At 36.8% G+C, this 22,099-nt stretch overlaps 1 protein-coding gene across 1 annotated transcript in view; it reads left to right on the top strand.

Annotated features, from left to right (window-relative positions):
- USH2A (usherin) overlaps positions 1 to 22,099 on the top strand; it is a 743,449-nt gene that overhangs the window by 200,245 nt on the left and 521,105 nt on the right. The window contains exons 16-18 of the mRNA XM_070501449.1: positions 11,136 to 11,294; positions 18,366 to 18,860; positions 20,142 to 20,411. Coding sequence (XP_070357550.1) covers positions 11,136 to 11,294; positions 18,366 to 18,860; positions 20,142 to 20,411 — 924 coding nt within the window. The remainder of the gene's footprint in view (positions 1 to 11,135; positions 11,295 to 18,365; positions 18,861 to 20,141; positions 20,412 to 22,099) is intronic.

Below are 22,099 nucleotides of genomic sequence, written 5' to 3'. Positions count from 1 at the left end.
TTTGTCTTTCAGCTCTTTGACTATGCTATCTCTAGCTGTGAATATCTTTGTGTATATCCTACTTAGACTCATTGTGCTTTTCAGAACTATAGATAAATGTTTTTCATTGACTTAGGGAAGTTTGGGCTAGTATTTCTTCAAAACGTTTTTGCTCCTTTCTCTGCCTTTTCTTTCCTTTTGGAGCTCCCATTACATGTATGCTGGTGCATGGTACATCTGACATTTTTTCACAGATCTCTGAGGCTCTGTTCTTTTTTGTGCAATCTCTTTTTCTCTGTTCTTTGAATTGAATAAATCATATTGTTCACCACTTGACCCAGCTGGGAGTACATCCTCAAGCTAGCAAATCTGTGGATTTTTCTCATTGTTCCCAAATGAGTCTGCCACTTTTAGATGGCAAAGCTATGAATTCTGTCCCCAAACCCAAATCAAGTGTCAGTCCCCTATGGTACCAAAGCTGCTGATATTTCTAGCCAACCCTTCTCTGGTAAAACTAATATACTTGACTATGGAACTGGAAGTTAGGGAACCACTCCATACAAAAAGGTCACAGACTCTTGCTGTTCCTCTTCAAAGCTCTACCAGTTTGTCAAGAATAAACGTTCTCAATTTGTTGTCTGCCTCTGGTTGATTTAGAGCTCCCAGAAATGGTTATTTTGATGATTTGATGATTTTATATCACTAAACTCTTCATGCTGGCTTAACTAGAAACATCCTAATCACTTTTTTTCATTTTAGATGGCTCTTATAATTTTCTAGATATTGTTTTATTTTTTAATCTCATCTGTGGAAGACTTTTAAGTTGTTCTCAATAGTCATCATCCACTTGTTTCACATTAATAGAATTTAGAGCTGAGTTCATGGCCACATCTTCTCTTGTATTACGTTGTCACTAAACTTCTGGCTGAAATGATGTGGGCAAAAGTGATGTATGAGAGTCCAGAGTTGTGCCCTCGCGGGCACAGGGCATGTCTTACATCTCTCCTTTTACCTTTCTGCTGAATTGCATGTGGACCTGGTGGTGATCTACTTGGGACCATGTACACAAGGATCATCTTCTAAGGATGGCAAAGCAAAAAGATAGAGGAAGTCTAGCCACTGATCTTCATAGGCACAGCACTCCCAGCCTTTCCTAAAAGCGAGTGCGAGCAAGACACACACAAACACACACACCCACACAGAATGTTTTACCTAATCTTCCAGTTCTTCCCTGTTCCAACCAATCACCTGATGAGTGCAATCAGATCCAGATCAGTAGTTCTCATCACTGTTTTCTCTTGGTTGTAATTATTAAGAATACAGTTCACAAATTCACAGCACCTTTCTTTTAGCAGAATGAGACTCTCACAAAGAATTCAGATGTTTGGAGTGCCCTCCAGCCATCATTGCTATATGTTATCTCATCATCTGGTTTTAGTTTTGAAAAAGGAAAGCATCATCCATTTTCCCCATGTACTCAGACAATCTGTAGTATAAATCCAAGATGTTATTTCTGTTCCTTGTTCCTTTCACGTTAAACTATGTGTTCTCCAATGTCTTTCTGGCATTTGACTTATGAATTCCCTGCAAGATGTGTATGTGATCAGTTTCTGATTAGGATATTAAGATAGAGTATAATTTTCCCATTAGAAGGTAATATTTGTGTGTACCTATTGCCAAAGAAGCCCTTTACAATTCTTGGATGTAAGAATCAAGGAGGTCTTGCTACATATTTTGAAAGTAGAGAGAAAGAAGTTTATATTAACTGAATAATTACCTAAGAAAAATACACACACGCACACACACACATACACTCATTTTATCCTCAGAATAACCCTGAGGGGTAGACATTATCAACCTCTTACTAAAAATGAGGAAAGACTCAGAGAGTCCAGTCGAAATTTGACCACAATCATACAATTACCAAAGTTTCTAAGTCGAGCTTAAAGCTCAGTGCTCCCAAACCAATGTGCAGTCACAATATTATAATTTCTTTCCTTAAAACAGAGTCTGTCATAGACAAGGACCATTCTTGGCCATTTTGATGAATGAATATGTGACCACTTTCGCAGAATTCTACTTTCAGCACATAAAGTGGTTTCGAGTTATCTCATGCCCAGAATTTCATAATATTTATTCTTAGAGTGATATTGAACCATCTAAACCTTCAAGTCTATGAAAATTCTCATTTAGATGTCAAACAGGCACTAGTCATTTATGCTGTGAAGTTGAATGAGATTGTGGTTAGAGACGGTCAAGACGAGTAAACTTTAAACACTTGAAAGAACCTATGTGTGTATGTGTGTGTGTGAGTGCATTTGTTGCTGAGGAAATTTTCATGTAATGCAAATCATTTTCTGCACCCTTTGACATGGGACTGAAACATCTCTCTCTCTTCACTCATCCATAAAGTATTTTGCTGTCTTAGGAAATAGTCTGAAGGTCAATTTTGATTGCTCTAACTCTGAAATCTGTTGTGCTCCTGATAGCATGCAGAGTTTTAATGTAACCACTAATCTTCACTAAAAATATTAAATTGCCATGGATTACAAGGCTCTTTGGGAGTGCTATAAATAAGACGGTTTGTGAATCTTTGTGGTTATAATGATAGACATACAGAACAACAGGATTTAAAGCCCTAAATTAAAATTCACTGAAAGATCAAATGTATCATCAGTGTTCTACCAATCAAAGTGGCCATTTCAAATATGGAAAATCCTTGCATTCAAAAAACTAAGGTGCTGTTTGGAAATAATTCTCTTTTCATGTGTCATTTTGAGATTGTTACTACTCTTTTTTTTTATTGAGTTATTGATAGGTTACAATCTTGTGAAATTTCAGTTGTACATTAATGTTTGTCAGTCATGTTGTAGGTGCACCACTTCACCCTTTGTGCCCACCCCCCCCCCACCTTTCCCCTGGTATCCACTAAACTGTTCTTAGTCCATAATTTTAAATTCCTCATATGAGTGGAGTCATACACAAATTATCCTTCTCTCGCTGGCTTATTTCACTTAACATAATTCTCTCAAGGTCCATCCATGTTATTGCAAATGGAATGATTTTGTTCTGTTTTGCAGCTGAGTAGTATTCCATTGTATATATGTACCACATCTTCTTTATCCATTCGTCTGTTGATGGGCACTTAGGTTGCTTCCACATCTTGGCTATTGTAAACAGTGCTGCAATGAACATTGGGGTGCACAGGACTTTTGGGATTGCTGACTTCAGGCTCTTTGGATAAATACCCAGTAGTGGGATGGCTGGATCGTATGGTAGTTCTATTTTTAGTTTTTTGAAGAATATCCATACTGTTTTCCATAGTGGCTGCACCAGTTTGCATTCCCACCAGCAGTGTATGAGGGTTCCTTTTTCTCTGCAACCTCTCCAACATTTGTTGCTATTAGTTTTAGATATTTTTGTCATTCTAACGGGTGTAAGGTGGTATCTTAGTGTAGTTTTGATTTGCATTTCCCTGATGATCAGCGATGATGAGCATCTTTTCATGTGCCTATTGGCCATCAGTATATCTTCTTTGGAGAAATGTCTGTTCGTGTCTCCAGCCCATTTTTTGATTGGGTTGTTTGATGTTTTGTGGTTGAGTTGCGAGAGTTCTTTATATATTAAGGATATTAAGCCTTTGTCAGATATATGACTTGCAAACATTTTTTCCCAGTTAGTGGGTTGTTTTTTGTTTCAATCCTGTTTTCATGTGCCTTGAAGAAGCTCTTTAATCTGATGAAGTCCCATTTGTTTATTCTTTCTATTGTTTCCCTTCTCTGAGAAGGCATGGTGTCCAAAAAGATCCTTTTAATACTGATGTCAAAGAGTGTACTGCCTACTTTTTCTTCCAGAAGCCTTATGGTTTCAGGTGTCACCTTTAGGTCTTTAATCCATTTTGAGTTTATTTTGGTGAATGGTGAAAAAGAATGGTCAATTTTCATTCTTTTACATGTGGCTTTCCAGTTTTCCCAGCACCATTTGTTGAAAAGACTTTCTTTTCTCCATTGTATGCCCTCAGCTCCTTTGTCAAAGATAAGCTGTCCATAGATGTGTGGTTTTATTTCTGGGCTTTCAATTCTGTTCCATTGATCTGTGCACCTGTTTTTGTACCAGTACCATGCTGTTTTGATTACTGTAGCTTTGTAGTATGTTTTGAAGTCAGGGATTGTGATGCCTCCCGTTTTGTTCTTTTTTCTCAGGATTGCTTTAGAAATTCGGGGTCTTTTGTTGCCCAATATGAATTTTAGGATTCTTTGTTCTAATTCTGTAAAGAATGTCACTGGGATTCTGATTGGGATGGCGTTGAATCTATAGATTGCTTTAGGTAGAACGGACATTTTAACTATGTTTATTCTTCCAATCCATGTACATGGAATGTCTTTCCATCTCCTTATGTCGTCATCCAATTCTCTCAGAAAGGCCTTGTAATTTTCATTATATAGGTCCTTCACTTCCTTAGTTAAATTTACCCCAAGGTATTTTATTCTTTTTGTTGCGACTGTGAATGGTATTGTATTCTTGAGTTCTTTTTCTGTTGGTTCATTACTGGAGTATAGAAATGCTACTGATTTATGCAAATTGATTTTATACCCTGCAACTTTGCTGTAATTGTTGGTTACTTCTAACAGTTTTCCAATGGATTCTTTGGGGTTTTCTATATATAAGATCATGTCGTCTGCAAACAGCGAGAGTTTCACTTCTTCCCTCCCTATTTGGATTCCTTTTATTCCTTTTTCTTGCCTGATTGCTCTGGCCAGGACCTCCAGTACTATGTTAAATAAGAGTGGTGATAGAGGGCATCCTTGTCTCGTTCCTGTTTTCAGGGGGATGGCGTTCAGTTTTTGCCCATTGAGTATGATGTTGGCTATGGGTTTGTCGTATATGGCCTTTATTATGTTGAGGTAGTTTCCTTCTATGCCCATTTTGTTCAGAGTTTTTATCATAAATGGCTGTTGGATCTTGTCAAATGCCTTCTCTGCATCTATTGAGATGATCATGTGGCTTTTATTCCTCAGTTTGTTGATGTGGTGTATCACATTGATTGATTTGCGGATGTTGAACCATCCCTGTGTCCCTGGTATGAATCCCACCTGATCATGATGTATGATTCTTTTGATGAATTGCTGAATTCTGGTTACCAAAATTTTGTTTAGAATTTTTGCGTCTATGTTCATCAGTGATATTGACCTGTAGTTCTCTTTTTTTGTGGTGTCCTTGTCAGGTTTTGGTATCAGCGTGATGTTGGCCTCATAGAATGTATTAGGAAGTGTTCCATATTCCCTAATTTTTTGAAATAGCTTGAAAAGGATAGGTATTAAATCCTCTCTGAAAGTTTGATAGAATTCCCCAGGAAAGCCATCTGGTCCTGGGGTTTTATTCTTTGGCATGTTTTTGATTGCTGTTTCAATTTCTTTCCTTGTGATTGGTCTGTTCAAATTGTCTGCCTCTTCTTGAGTGAGCTTTGGGAGATTGTAGGAGTCCAAGAATTTATCCATTTCCTCTAGGTTATCCATTCTGTTGGCATATAGTTTTTTGTAGTATTCTCTTATAATCTGTTGTATTTCTGCAGAGTCTGTTGTTATTTCTCCTCGCTCATTTCTGATTTTGTTTATTTGAGCTTTCTCTCTTTTTTTCTTTGTAAGTCTGGCTAGTGGTTTGTCATTTTTATTTATCTTCTCAAAAAACCAGCTCTTTGTCTCATTGATCCTTTCTACTGCCTTTTTCATTTCAATAGTATTTATTTCTGCTCTGATTTTTATCATTTCTCTCCTTCTGCTGACTTTGGGCTTCATTTGTTCTTTTTTCTCTAGTTCAGTTAGGTGTGCTTTAAGGTTGCTTATTTGGGATTTTTCTTGTTTGTTAAGATGTGCCTGTATTGCGATGAATTTTCCTCTTAATACAGCTTTTGCTGTATCCCATATGAGTTGGTATGGCATGCTACCATTTTCATTTGTTTCCAGGTATTTTTTTATTTCTTCTTTAATTTCTTCAATGATCCATTGCTTGTTCAGTAGTGTGTTGTTTAGTCTCCACATCTTTGTGCCTTTCTCAGCTTTTTTCTTGTAATTAATTTCTAGCCTTATAGCGCTATGATCTGAGAAGATGCTTGTTATTATTTCAATTTTTTTAAATTTGTAGAGGCTTGCCTTGTTTCCCAACATATGGTCTATCCTAGAGAATGTTCCATGTGCACTTGAGAAGAATGTGTATTCAGCTCTTTCAGGGTGAAGTGATCTATATATGTCTATTAAGTCCAATTGTTTTCGTTTTTCATTTAGCTCCACTATTTCCTTGTTGATTTTCTGTCTGGATGATCTGTCCATTGATGTGAGTGGGGTGTTGAGGTCCCCTACTATTATTGTGTTGTTTTTAACATCTTCCTTTAGGTCTGTTAATAGTTGCTTTATGAATCTTGGTACTCCTGTGTTGGGTGCATAGATATTTATAAGCGTTATTTCTTCTTGATGAAGTGTCCCTTTGATCATTATATATTGCCCTCTGTGTCTCTCTTTACCTGTCTTATTTTGAAATCCACTTGGTCTGATATGAGAATTGCAACACCTGCCTTTTTTTCCTTGCTATTTGCTTGAAGTATTGTCCTCCACCCCTTCACCCTGAGTCTGTGTTTGTCCTTGGGGCTGAGGTGTGTTTCCTGGAGGCAACAAATTGTTGGATCGTGTTCTTTAATCCATTTTACCACTCTGTGTCTTTTTATTGGAGAGTTCAATCCGTTCACATTGAGAGTGATTATTGATGCATGTGGACTTAGTGCTGTTAATCTGTCGCTCATTATCTTGTTTTCCTGCATTTCTTTTCCTGTTTGCTTTAGACTACCCATTTAATACTGCAATTTCTTATGCTGGGTTTCTTAGATTTTTCCTTATTTATGATTTGTGACTCTGTTCTGTACTTTATTTTAGTGTCTACCTTGAAATTTGTATTTAGAATCTTGTGTATAATATAGTCTATTCTCTGGTGGTCTCTTACTTACTTGACCAATACTGATTTAGACCCTTTGCTCTTCCCCTCCTAAATAATTATTTTCACTTTTTATTCCAACTCGTCTTATTAATTGGTAGTTAGAGTGCTAAGATCATCCTTGTTTTGGTAGTTTCCTTACCTTTACCCTAATGCTATAATTGAATATTTGCTATCCTGTTCTGGTTCTATCCATTGGTCTCCCTAGTCTGTGGATTGTGTCCCCTTTCTCCCTTTTTTCTTTTTTCAGGTATGAGGGCCTTCTTGAGGATTTCTTGTAATGGAGGGCTTTTGGTTACAAATTCCCTTAACTTTTGTTTTTCTGGAAAAGGTTTAATTTCTCCCTCATATCTGAAGGAAATTCTTGCTGGATAGAGTATTCTTGGCTGAAGATTTTTATCCTTTAAAGCTTTGAATATGTCACTCCATTCTCTCCTAGCTTGTAGGGTTTCTGTAGAGAAATCCACTGACAGTCTGATAGGGGCTCCTTTATAGGTTATTCTCTTTTTTTTTCTTACTTCCCTGAGTATTCTTTCCTTATCTTTCCTTTTTGCCAACTTTACTACTATGTGCCTTGCACTAGGTCTTTTTACATTGACAAATCTAGGAGATCTAAAACCCTCCTCTGCACACATTTTCCGTCGATCCCTAGATTTGGGAAGTTCTCTTCAATAATTTCGTTAAGCACACTTTCTGCTCCATTTTCCTTTTCCATATTCTCTGGAATTCCTATGATCCTTGTGTTCTTACTCCTCATTGAATCCATTATCTCTCGGAGATTTTCCTCATTTTTTTAAATTCTTAGTTCTCATTCTTCCTCTGTCTGGCGCCATTCAGCCTGTCTATCTTCGATTATGCTAATTTTCTCCTCTATGTTGTCTACACGGGCATTCAGGGAATCTGTATTCTGTTTTATATGGTCCATTGTGTTTTTCATCTCAAGTAATTCTGTTTGATTCTTCTTTATGATTTCAGTCTCTTTTGTGAAGTAACTCCAGAACTCGGCTTGTTTCTCTATCTTTCTCTCTACCTCATTGAGTTTTTTGATTATAGCTACTCTGAACTCATTATCACTTAGTTTACCCATTTCGAAGTCCTCAGGACTTAATTCTATGTTTTTATTGTTTTCCTTCTGGTCTGGGGCTTTTATAAATTGCTGGATAATAGAGGAGTGGTTTTTTCGCATGGTGGTAGAATTCAGTAGCAGTTATAGCCTGTCGCCACTAGATGGGGGGTCAAGAGCCGCATGTTATGAGCTCTCCGCCTTGGGGCAAGATGGCTGCACCCACTGGCTTTGCCGGGGGGGGGGGGGGGGGGGGGGGGGGGGGGAGGGGCTGTTACTCACACATGCCGGTCTGGGTTCAGATCAGTTCTGTTCTCTGGTCTCCCAAGGCCCTTGATTTATAGGGTCCCGGCAGACGGAAGCTTTCCCCCCGTCAGCGGGTCTCCACTGAATCAGCGGCAGGAGTCCTGGATGATCCCCGGTCGCGCGGCCCCTCCCCCGCTCCTTCCCGACCTGCGCCGCAGTGATTGCAGACTCTAGGGGAGGGAGCGATGTCCTCTCCTACAGTTCCAGCACCTCCGAAGGTGTAAAGCTAGGTTTATGATCTCCACCTTCTTGGTATTGTAGGTCTCTAATGAGCTGGCATTATGTTTATTCTCTGAAATTCAGTTCTTCCAATCTTTTGTTGTATTTTGGAGGGGAGAGAATCCCGGGTCAGCTCACCCCGCCATTTTGCCTATCTGGAATCTCAGATTGTTACTATTCTTGTTTTTGTATCTAAATAAGCATATGGACAATTAGACTTTTAATATGACAATGCAAATTCCAAAGGAGAAAAAAGATAAATAAAAGGGGAAGAGTGAGAGTCCATCAAGTTTGAATATTTTTCTTTAAGAATATGACATCAATATTATCTTCCATGGGATTAGAGACCTTGTCTTTAAGAACTTATGCATAATATATGGAATTTTATGTATTTCCAATTCAGTGCTCCTGAAATACTTACTTTCTTAAGATGTTATTAATGGATAATATCGTGTCTTTAAAATGGAGTGTATCCCTCATGAGTACTGATGAATTAGTAATAGCTCTTGGTTGGAAATCTTTGCCTGGGGTGCAGGATAACTTCATTTTTCTGCTCCATGCTTGCCCACCCTGCTTTATCCCCCAAGACTCTATATGGTCTGCATCAGCATGCTCCCTTGCCTTCTGACTTTCAGTTCAGCTATGAGCAGGAGGCCACCAGTCATCTGGAGGGTGACGGAAAGGGAAGTTGGACTATTTAATCCCCAGATCCCTGTCTTGGTGTAGGAGTGGCCTTGAGTTGGCTGGATCCTTGTATGAGTGGCCACACCTCCTGTTAAGGGATGCTCCCCATAGGGCCCTTTCAATCCTTGAGTGCTGTGCCCCTACCAGCTGAGGATAGTGTGTAGAAGATGTTAACAGAGCAGGCCTGACTGCTTATCTTTAGAAAGACCAGCCTGCAAAGTTGGCCTTTGCCTGGCCTCTGGGAACCTGGATTTTGTGAGCATTCCCACCATCCTCAGCACTCATGTGAGTGACTCACTGTCCCTTAAATTTTGCACAGACTATGTGGTTTATGCTTAACACCTGCTTTGCTTCTGGGAATCTGGAATTTGAATATGTGCCAGACAGAGGCTGGCACACGAACATCCCCCAATTCAAGTCCTGGGCACTGAGTTTCTAATAAGCTTGCCTGGGTGGCAACATCCCACACGTTTTCACAGCACATTGCTGGGGATTAAGCACATCCTGTGTGCCTGGAAGCGTGTGCCTGGTTTCCTCTGGGCTTCACTTTTCTCTTTGTTGATTCTACTCTGTATCCTTCTGCTGTAATCAATCTTAGCCATGAGTAGGACTATATGATAAGCCCTGTGAGTCTTCCTTGTGAGTCGTTGAAACTGGGGGTGGTCTTGAGGATCCCTCACACAAATAGTAAAAGAGCTCTGCCTTTACCATATTCCAGAGTATCACTCCATTTTTTTCTTACACTTTGCCCGTCCTTTTGCAAATAGTTTCTTTATTAAGCTCTTTATTAAATGATTTAATTTGAGTGTGCTCTCTCTTTTCTCCTGAAATCTTGTCTGTCACCTGGTGACTTCATATATTTCATATAAAAATATTGATAATTATTTGATTGATTCGTGATTTAAAAAAAATTAATCAAAAGATTAATGGTTTAAAAAATAAGTTAACACAGCAATCTGTACCTTTGATATCTTATTTAGTAAGAAAGTCTGATTAGAATATACTTCTCTAAATGGATGCAGAATTATACATCTTGTTAAACCAGAAGAGGGTAAATAAACTGGTGGTTGATTGTCCTTAAAAAATAGTTAGACTTTATTTTTCTCCTTTACCCTTATGTACTCTGGGGAGAAAAAGAAAGGGTTATTCTCAAAGATAGGGAGACTAAAGTAACTATACTGTGATAAGAGACAATGTTTTCATGGCATATATTTAAATTATACAAAATATCACTAAAATGGTGAAATGAATGCTCTTATGTGCCTGATGGAAGCAATCATATTACTTCTAACAATAATAGCACTTTTAACAGATGTTGTGAGCAATTATAGCACCTGTAACAGGTGTGAGTGTATTCACATCATACATTCAAACTCTTTCTTGCTAATATTTAGACTATTTAACATCCATAACTGTTTGTATCACCAATTATTATTTTTCTTTTACACTGGGCTCTGTGAAACAAGATGAGACATTGTGCTCAGTGGAATGGAAAACTTCCTTTTAAAAATCCAAAAATTGAGCTACTTAAATTTCAGGTTTCAACAGAACTTGTGTATATCGACTTTTAATTAGGTAGAAAATAAATGTTATGCATCCTGGGGTAGTTTCTCAAAAAAAGACAAAGAAATACTTAATGTAAACTTTTGTGGGTTCTTCCTCCAACCATATTTATGTCAGCTGTGTTGACCTACAAATTTGTTTTATGCTTTTAGATAAAAAGCTTTGTTTTAGAGAACTCATGATGTCTACCCTTTGTTTATTAATGTCTTGGTAAACCACATGTCTTCTTGATTAAGTAATCCTGAATCAGAAAGACCTCTTTGCTGGATATCTTACTTCAGTTTACTCGTGTGCTTTTTGATTGCCTTTGCTAATAAATGCTCTCTCCGTTGTACTTTAGCTCCATCACAGCAACCTCCACCCAGAGGACAAGTGCAAAGTTCTTCTGCTATCAGTCTTTCGTGGAGTCCACCTGATTCTCCAAATGCCCACCGGCTTACTTATGGTTTATTCAGGGATGGTTTTGAAATCTACACAACTGAAGATCAATACCCATACAGTGAGTTTCAAGGTTTGGTGATGGAAAGATATAATATTCTGAGAACTGATACATTAGTTAATTTCTTTGACACTGAAGATAGATGTTGTGGTTTCCTCTGTCTCGGCAGAGTGTTTCAAGCAGAGAGAAAATTCCAAATCTCACTAGTAATCAAAGAAATGCAATAAAAATCAGGTGCTTATTATTTGATAAGCCTTTAATGCTTATCAAAAAACAATGATCCTATTCAGCACTGATGAGGCTATGGAAGAGCTGGAACTTAACATAAACTGCTGGACTATCTATTTGGGTTCATTGGTACAACTTTTCATGCAGAATAAATTAAAATTTTTGAAAAACCTTAGCCTTTTGCATACCATTTGACTCAGCAAACCTACCTTAGAAAGTTTTTCTCAAAAGGTACTCATAAATGGACACAAAATCACAAAAGATGTCCATACCTACACTATTTGTATTAGCAAAATATTGGAAAGATTTAGACATTCAAAAAACTTTCAATAAGTCCATGGCATGATAGAATCCTGTACGTTGTTAAGTAAATTGTGGGGCGTAATATCTTATAAAATGATAACTCAGTTTATGTTTCAATGGATGGAAAATGTTTCTGATGTATTGTTTCAGGTAATTAAAATAATCTGTGAGTTATATTTTAATTTAAATGTATATAAAAATACTGAAGACTTACAATAAACTGGTAGATAGTCTTCCCTAGGTAAAAGGATTATAGAAAATTTATCAAATATTTCCATTACGATGGGTTCAACTTTTAAAATTCTCAAGTTAAAAATGGACTTTTAAAAAAGCGGAACCAGAATACTAATATTTAAGCAAATAATGTAATTTTATGCAATATTGCTATTTTCACAGAGACAGAACATAACATGAACTTAAACTGGAAGAGGAAGGATGTGAGCAAACCACCAAGACTCTCTTGGCATTTGTAAATTTTATGAAGATTTTTAAAAGAGCTTGTAGAGAGCAAACTATCGAGACCCACTGTCTTTGGAAACATTTACTCAGATCTTTTAGATACAGTTTCCCTAAAGACAGAATGAATAGAAATTTTGACATTTTTCCAGCTCTGTCGTCTCTGATTTTTGCTTCTAGTCATGTTTAGCTGCAAACTGCTTTAAGAACCTGGTTTAAGAAACATTGGAACAGTGATTCCAATTCAAATTTCCGTTTCCTTCTCTGTGTTTAATACCCAAGTTTCCAAATTCTGTTTCACATGCTTAATTAGTGAGAAAAGTATATAAAGCTATGTCGAAACACTGAAGTTCCATAATCTTCCTTAAAATGGTTAGGAGGATGCCTTGTTTTAACACACTGATTTGTTTCAAACTTTGGCATCGCATACAGGTTTGTTTTGTCTATGTTTTAGTAAGTTACATTTTGCACCTAATTCTGTATGATGTGCACCTGCATTATTATGTCCAGCACTTTCTGTCAACTCTAAGTCTCTCTTCAGGACTCTAAGTCTTCTCTGAAGTTAATGGAGACTCTGAACTTTATTATGCAGATTGCGAAGGGAAATGAACATCTGTCTACATCTGCCATGTTGGCAAAGCCTCCTAAAAACCTGCTACTAGAATGTTTATTTTCTTCCAAATATCAGCATGACCCAGTTGTCCTGAAACTTAAAGTTTTGTGATAGGGAAGAGGAAGAAAATATTTATAAAAATATGGAAAGTGATTTTTGAAGATGACGGTGCCAGTGGCTGAATGCTTTCTGAAGTTGTCCATTAGCATCACCCTATTTTCCCAACAGCTTAATTCAATAATAAAATTAAACTTCAATTATATCCTTCAATCCAGAGGATGTTTTCCATAGTAACATATTATGATCTATTTTATAGATAATTACATGTGAATAAAACACTCCGGCTCTTTTTCATGATTGCACTTATATAGAATCCAAATAACAGTTTCTTACATAATAAATGTGTACTCGTTCACTAATCAGACATTTATATAATCCTATTAAAGAAGGTATCATTTCCTAAAACCTTATTTTTCATTAAAAAAATGCCACTTCTGGCATTTCTTGACAATCACTGTAATTAATGATGTGAAAATTATCTGCATGATGGCATTTGAACAGCAAGAACAATTGGTTAATGCTGTCAGAACTTCGTATCATTCTAATAATACCCTCATGTTTATTACTCTATTTTCAGTGTGTGGAGAGCATGTGTAATATGAAGAGGAAACACTACTTATATTCAGTCGGATGAACACAAATCTTTGGGTTAAATAAAGGCAATTGGAATTATAGGTGGAGAATCACTGAACTTTTCAAAGAAAATTAATAGTGTTGTCTTCCAAACAAGTTTAATCTTTTGCTTGAGACCATTATAGATTCCTTGTTAGAATAAAAACTTCTCCTAGCTTTCCTGATGCACTATGGGAGTATCTAGGACAGTAATTTCAAACCTAAGATCGTGACACTCTTGTGTTTTCATCTTTAAAGATTGCAATGTATTTGTTACCAGTAATAGAATGGTAATAGTGGTAGAATAATTTCAAAGTTTCTGAATAATAAACTTTTAAGAAATAAGCAAAATTTGCATGCTCACAACCCTTGTGCATAATCAACTTTCAAAAATAGAAGAGAAAGGTGTAGAGGTCAAGTGAGCACACTGGGAATTGTACGTAATCAGCACCTAATATCATCTCCCCTGGAGCCCCGATCTGGCTTGCCTGTAGGTGTTTTCTGTATCATAGGTATGAAGAGAACAGCTATTGTGGGCAATAGCACTCTTTTCACAGTAGGAGTTTTAAGGCATGGTCAAGAACCCATTATTTTTTCCTACTTGAGTTTAAAACTAAAGGAAAACTAGACATAGGTGCCATGAAGATGGAAATTAAAATTAAAAATCATTTTAATCACTGATAAAAGCCAGATTGCACAGTGTACCCTCTCCCCTGCAGGAAGACAGATTAGAAGAGAGAAAAGTTAGTGGGCTGATCTGAGCAAGCTCTGTCCCCCCTTCCCCACCCCCCAATTCACAATCAGTTCAATCATTTCTCATTTGGGATGCCACGAGTGGGGAGATAGTCTTAAATGTTGCTCTAGGAAAATCCTTCCACAGGGAAACTAGAGGATAAATATTTCTACATGTGACCATTGCTAACATCACCTAGAGACATTAACATGGTTGAAGTTTAGAGTTTTACACAATGATGTGTGAACCCTGGGATTTCATTTCTACCATTTTTTTTTTATTTTTTGAGGGAGATTAGCCCTGAGCTAACATCTGTGCCCATCTTCCTCTATTTATATGTGGGGCGCCTGTCACAGCATAGGTTGATGAGCAGTGTGTAGGTCCACACTTGGGATCCAAACTGGCGAACCCTGGGCCATGGAAGAGGAATGTAAACTTAGCTGCTATGCCACCAGGCCAGCCCCTTCATTTCTCCCTTTGATATCACTATCATTTATTATTCCATTCTGCATCAAAGGATCACTGTAGCAAGTGGTAAGATGGTCAGTTACCTCTGAGAGAAACAAACAAACAGAAAATCTAGGAGGGTGTTGAGAAAGAAAACAGAAGATGACAAGCAACTGTTTTTATAAGGCTCTAAATATTCTTTCCTAAAAAAATAGATTGGATTCATATGGAAAAGTCATTCATTCACTCCTTCAATAAATCTTTATTTAGAGTTTACTTCAGACCAGGAACTGTATGAGCCACTAGAAATAGGGAGATGGAAGGAACAGTTCTCGTTATTGAGAGAAGAGAGAGAGAAGTAAACCAGAATTACAGTATAATGTATTCAGTGTTGAAGTAGAGTAGACTTCGAGTGTTTATGAAGTACTGGGAGGTGGGGAGGTAACCATGCCTGTGGCGACAGAAATGGTGATTGAGAACATTGAAAATTTCATAAGAAGGAGGTGACGTGAGCTGAATTAGCCAGATATCGTAGTATAGGAAGAATGATTCTCCGGGAAGAAATCATATATGATAAAACATGCAAGTGTATGAGAAAACAAGGCACATTCAGGAAATCTGAGTAGTTCCATGTAGCTTTGGTGGGTGGTACATTAGAGAGAATGCCACAAACCAGAGTGGGTATCCAAGACCGTGATGAATTAGTGCCAAGGCAAGGAGTATGAATGTTGCACTGAAAGTCTGAAGTTTGTGGTAGAGAACAATTTTCCAAACTCAGAGTGAAAGATAGAGCTAATTCTGATCCTAACTAAGGAAAGCGATCTGCTTGATATAAGTTCTCTTTTACCCTGAGTGTTATTTTTTTTGTTATGACAACATTAAGGGAAATCCTATTTATACCCTTTCAAATTCTTTTATTTAGTTCATACTATGTGTGGTATATAGAATATTCCTACTCAAATATATATTGCCATCCTAATTCTACAATTATTCTAATTACTTATCAAGCAGACTGTTCTTATACATTTTGATCTATTGGGATTATATGCCATTTCTCAAATGCTACACACATACAGAAATTGCTGAACTTCTTTTAATCATCATCAGGTTATATGTCTTCCACCTTCCAGTTTAAGCTTATGCCAGTCTCTTGGAATATTTACCATTAATATTTAGTTTTATCTTTTAGATTTTGTCTTTTGAAATGTTAAATAGAGCATTTTCCATCATTTTTCTAGCTTCAATGATTGTTTTTCAAATTTTGTGAATTTTTTAGTCTCATGTGGAATCTAGATAAATTTAACTTAATAAATATTTATTGAAATGCCTATTATATGCCAGAAATATATGTGATAGTAACTCCTCACTGGCTGTTATAGACATAGAAATTTCCCTTATTTTCCCATTGTGACAACAATACTCTATTATTACCAACAGGTATGATGTTCAATTAATATATTTCAAACCAATGTAGTAGTCATTTGAATAATTGATAGAATTATTTACCAACTACTATCAATATATCTCAAGCAAATCCTTCTCATGGAGGATATCACTTTTTCTAAAGAGGCATAGTGAATTTCATTCATCGATTTCACTGATCGATTTAACAGACATTGATACTATGCACTACAAATACAATGGGTAGTAAGGAGGAGACAGTTCTGCTTCTTAGAACATCAAGTCTAGTGTCAAAGAAAGACGATTCATCAAGCTATTAAAATAAAATGTGAGACGAATTTGTCTTAAGGGATATAAATGTATTACATTTATGTTGTGATGGGAGCTCATAGTTAGCTTTCTTTCTTCTACATCCAATAAAATCTGAAATCTCATAATATTCTCCCACTGCTACCCCATTTAAGCATGCTCAGTGCACTTTTTAAAAAAATGAATATCAGCACCCCTCTGCCGTGCAACCCATTTCAATTTTGCAATGCAGGAGAGGTAAGGAATTAGGAGAACATGAATCTGGATTTTCCCAGTTCACTTAGGTTCTCAGAAGGTAAGAGTTCCCAGGTTGATTTCATAATAGAAAAACTCACTAATATAAGAGATAAGAATTAGATATCAATGAGAAAACATTTTTTGATATTTGATATGAAACATACTTGGAAGGAAATTAATCAGCATATCTGGTTGTTATTATTAGTATCTCTAAAAGGGAATCTCATGCTGTTCTTATATAATCATTTGTCTAAACAGTGATTTTGGTTTTGGTATGTATATATTTTTATTATAAAAGAGTTATATCCAATCGAGAAAGCTTAAAATAAAAAATTTTCTTAAAGCATCACAATTCCAGTGCTATAGTAAAATGAATAATTTCACTTTAGAAAAGTTTTAGACTAGTGTGTACTCCAGTTTATCTTTCATGGTAATATTCAAGTAAATGCACTATTGCATTCTATATTTTTTCCTCATTTTGCTGTATGGTCTTCATCACTATTATTTTAAATAGCTACTTGATATTAGAATCCTATTAATGTAACAAATTAATATTAGAACAGTATAAGCCATTAAGAAATTCCACCTTGAGTTACTCAAACATTTCTTATCATAAATAACACATCAATACTTTTATATGCTTCTCTAGGAAATGTTTCCCAAGAATTTGCGTAAGAAGCATGGTCTCATAAAATATTTCTTAGTGTGTACTTGTTCCAGCTACCAATTTATTGCCTCTCAGTTTCAAACCTACTCTTCATTGCCTTCTTTTTGATAATTGAGCTGGAGCCTGTAAACGTTTCTCCTTTGCTTGCTGGCATTTGCATGTTTCAGAATCCTACAGTATGCTACTGTCCCCTTAGAGAAGGGGAAGTCCAGGCACATGCCTGGTCATGTCCCTTCCCTATCTTTTTTTTTTAACCTCTTTTTTCTACCTTCTCCTTCATGTCTAATGTCCTGCTTACCCAGGACTTCCCTTGTACAAATTGTCCATTGCTGATAACAAATGTCTCCGAAATTTAGTATCTTAAAGCAACAAGAAACATTAATAGTTTAACAGTTTCCCTGGGACAGAAATTCAGGAAAGTTTCCATCAAGATGTTGGCCAGTTGACAGATGTGGCCTGTGGCAGTAGTTTGCCAACCCTTGGTCTACTGTTTTAGTGTTTTTTGTTTTTGTGTGTGCGTGAGGAAGATTGGCCCTGAGCTAACATCTGTGCTTGTCTTCCTCTTCTTTATGTGGGACACCACCACAGCATGTCTTGATGAGCAGTGCTAGGTCCACGCCCAGGATCCAAACCTGTGAGCCCCAGGCCACTGAAGCAGAGCGTGAGAACTTAACCACTACACTACTGGGCCAGCCCCTAGTGTTTTAGTGCTTAACAAGCAAACAGATTACATAGAGAAAACATAGTTATTCCTGTTTCGGACAACTGCAAGATCTTTCTCTTACATCTTCTGTAAAAAGAACACTGTATTAACATAAAGAACAAAACAAGAGCTTAAACTTCTAAATATTCTTCATTACAAAAGGCACCTTTCTTACATTTTACTGCACAATAAAAGTAACCAGTATTTGCTTTATCTCAGTTTTAAAATATGAAAATATTTATTCAAAAGAGTGGATTGTGTAGCTTATGTAGTCACGTTATATAGTAGGAAAACAATTAAAAATGACGTCTTACCACTTTTTTGGAATGTAACTATTTTCTTTCTTTTTCTTTCCATTTCAGATATTCAGTACTTTTTAGACACTGCCCTGTCACCATATACTTCATATTCCTATTACATCGAGGCCACCAATGTGCATGGTTCAACAAGGAGTGCAGCTGTCACTTACAGGACAAGACCAGGGGTCCCAGAAGGAAGCTTGAACTTGAGTTATATCACTCCTGTTAGCTCAGACTCTGTGACACTTATCTGGACTGCACCTTCCAATCGTTCTGGTCCTATCGAGAAATATATTCTGTCCTGTGCTCCTTTAGGTGGCATCCAGCCATGTGTTCCCTATGAAGGTCATGAAACTTCAACTACCATCTGGAATCTGGTTCCATTCACCAAGTACCATTTTTCTGTACAGGCATGTACAAGTGGGGGCTGTTTACATAGTTCGCCCCTTACAGTGACCACAGCCCAGGCACCTCCCCGAAGGCTGGCTCCACCAGAGGTACGGACGATCAGTGCCACAGAGCTTCATGTAGAGTGGTCTCCACCAATGGAACCCAACGGTAGGAATTCAAGCCCTCAGTTTCCCTTTCTTGGGCAAAACATGAATGAGATTACAGGCATTTGGAATTGTGCAATGAGTCTGACAATTGTGTTCATTTTTATAACTGCAGGATATGATAATTGAGAAACAATTTCTAAAGAGATAAGATACTATTTGTCCTGGTTAGTAAAACAAGTCTATTTCTTTAATCTAATAACAAATTCCATTCATTTAAATTGCCCCTTAAAAGGCTAATATTATCTTTGCTCTTAATGACATCTGCCACAACACAAATGATGTTTCTAATTTGAAACTCATTTATGAAATGCATTATATTTGACTGTGTCAGAAGTTAGGGCACCCATAAGCAATAAATTTTCTCTTTTAAGTGAGAAAATGATATAAAATAATACAAAAAATATGTATATAAGCTAGCTGACTCCATTAAGTTAATTTTTGTGTTCATATAATTGAACCCTTGGTTATATAGGCCAGAAGCACAGTCATAGATTTTTAGTAATTAATATCATGTACATATTATGGCAAAACCTTTTTCCTTAGACTTTTTAAGTTACTTGATAAAACTAGTTAGAAATTAACTTTATTTATTTTTTATTTTTTGCAGGGGAAGATTCGCCCTGTTGCCAATCTTCTGCCTTTTCTTTCTTTCCCCCCTCCAAAGCCCCAGTACATAGTTGTGTATAGTTGTAGTTTCTTCTAGTTCTCCTGTATGAGCCACTGCCACAGTATGGCTACTGACAGATGCGTGGTTGTGGTTCCACACCTGGGAACCAAACCTGGGTCACCAAAGCAGAGTGTGCCAAACTTAAACTGCTAGGCCTTCAGGGCAGGCTCAGAAATTAACTTTAATATTCTAATATTTGTGCAAACAGGGCTTATGTTAAACAGATAATCAAATGAAAATCACCAAATTTGAAAATATACAAATTAGAGGTACAAGGATCCAATTCCCAATCTTAGTCGAAATTATGACCATTCATCCTGAAAAAGATTGAATTTACCTATCATAAATTATTGTTATTTTGTGTTTGTACACTTTCCCTGTTGTTCTGTTTTTCCCATGAATATGCTTTCTGGTAGTATTTCAGACATTCATCTATCCATCAGTTTGTTGTGTTTTATAAGTATCTACCATGTAGATTACTAAAGAAATGGACAAGTAATCTAGCAAGAAGAATAATGAAAAGTCAGCACTCTTTAACTGACCTAACCCCACCCCAGCCCCAAAATAGTCAATTTGTCTGATGAGTCATCTTGGTTTATTGTTTCATTTTTCTAGGAATAATTATAAGATATGAGCTATACATGAAAAGATTGAAATCTAATGGAGAAATGATGTCAGCAGAACGTCAAGTTTTTCAGAGCAGTGGCTGGCTCAGTCCTCACCCATTTGCAGAATCAGCCAATGAAAATGCATTAAAACCTCCTCAAACAACCACAACCGTCACTGGCTTGGAACCATATACCACATACGAGTTTAGAGTCTTAGCTGTGAATATGGCTGGCAGTGTGTCTTCAGCCTGGACTTCAGAAAGAACAGGAGAATCAGGTGAAGATCAATGCTTTGAACTCTACTGGTTTTTTTTGTTGTTGTTGAGGAAGATTCGCCCTGAGCTAACATCTGTTGCCAATTTTCCTCCACTTTGTATGTGAGTTGCTGCCATAGCATGGCTGCCTCCAAGTAGTGTAGATCCGCACTAAGGAACCAAACCCAGACCGCCAAAGTGGAATGCGTCAAACTTAACCACTAGGCCCTGGGGCCAGCTCCTGAACTCTACTTTTAAAGCTCCTAAATGAAAATATTGCCTCAAAAGAAAGTCAACAACACTAAAGTACATTTGGAAAAGCAAGAATTATAAATTTATATAGGCCAAGGGAAAATTTTAATATATCTGTTGGTTACATAAATAACTTAAGGTCGTAAAGTACTTGCAGTAAGTTTTAGGGGAAAAAAATAAACGTTTTAGCCATTACTTCAAGGGGGAAAATGACTTAACTATAGTAATAGTCTTTTGGGAACATTTGCGAAAATTAGCAATTGGTTTCCAGTCCTGAAGTGGGTTGGCATATGTCCTATCTTGCTCCAAGTTCAGCACAATTTATTTTCGACAAAAGAGATGTTACCAATTTCACAAATCTGATTTTGTTTTTATTTCTCTTTCCAAAAAAAAAAAAGTTTAGGTATTAGATTGTACCTAATGACAAAACCTTGGATATCAAAATCTGTAATTCACAAATGTGCTTATAAGCAATGGGCAATACGGTGAGGAACGAGGGTGAACATTTTTCATTTTCTTAAGATATCTTCGCTAAGGCAATTGAGACATTTTTAATCCTTCACCTTATGCTTTACATTAAAAACACTTCAAATGTCATGAGCCTTTAACAAAAAAATGCCCTTTTGTTATGCTTTGAGTCTGTGAACGTCCAAAGAGACTGAAGTCCTGATTTAAAGTGGATCGGTTAGGACTGTTGGAGGATAAGGGTAGTTTTAGGTTGATGTCCAAGGGAATCATTTCATGAATAAAATGTGCATTGTGCTTGAGCATCTCTTAATGACTACCAGCCATCTTGGACAAATAATAGTGCCATGATAGCACAAGTGATGAGCCATGGCGTTCTGGAAGGGGAAAGTCAAGGTCAGAAATGAAAAATAATGGGTGAAACTGCAGTGCTGGACTCTTATCATCTTATGGGTCACTGGCTAATGAAAGTGCGATGTGGTCCTTTGATAATACACCTTTGGTTAGCACATTTAAAATCCATATTAAGATCTCAAGGTTGGCAGGGGGAGAATATATGTGTATGTACCCTGAACATTTCAATCAAACTCCATTGAAAACTTTAAAAATTTCTTTGGGGTTATTTAGAACATTTTAGATTGACTTCTTTCTGAAGAGTAATATTCTCCCAGCTATATCAGGTTGGCTCAAGGAAATACTTCTCTACCTAGGAAATCCAATACGTCCCTATGATTTGTTCTAAACTTTGTAGACTAGGTTATTCGGTTTCCAAGACTTCTCCTTTCAAATACTTCGTGAGACCTATAGTTTCCTACCTAAGTATCTGCTATTTATCTTTATGATAAGCAAATTCCTGTATGGTTTTTACTTTGTAAATGGAAAGTATCTTTGCTGGTAATACGAAAATGGAGAACATCCTTGCAGATAACATAAAGGAAGTGAATCGTTTTTATAGACACTAGTATATTCTTCTGTTTTTAAAAACCAGAAGAGT

The sequence above is a fragment of the Equus asinus genome, chromosome 30 (assembly GCF_041296235.1).
Source record: "Equus asinus isolate D_3611 breed Donkey chromosome 30, EquAss-T2T_v2, whole genome shotgun sequence".
Classification (NCBI taxonomy): domain Eukaryota; kingdom Metazoa; phylum Chordata; class Mammalia; order Perissodactyla; family Equidae; genus Equus; species Equus asinus.
The sequence above is the reverse complement of the archived record's forward strand: the minus strand, read 5'-3'. Positions and strand labels throughout refer to the sequence as shown.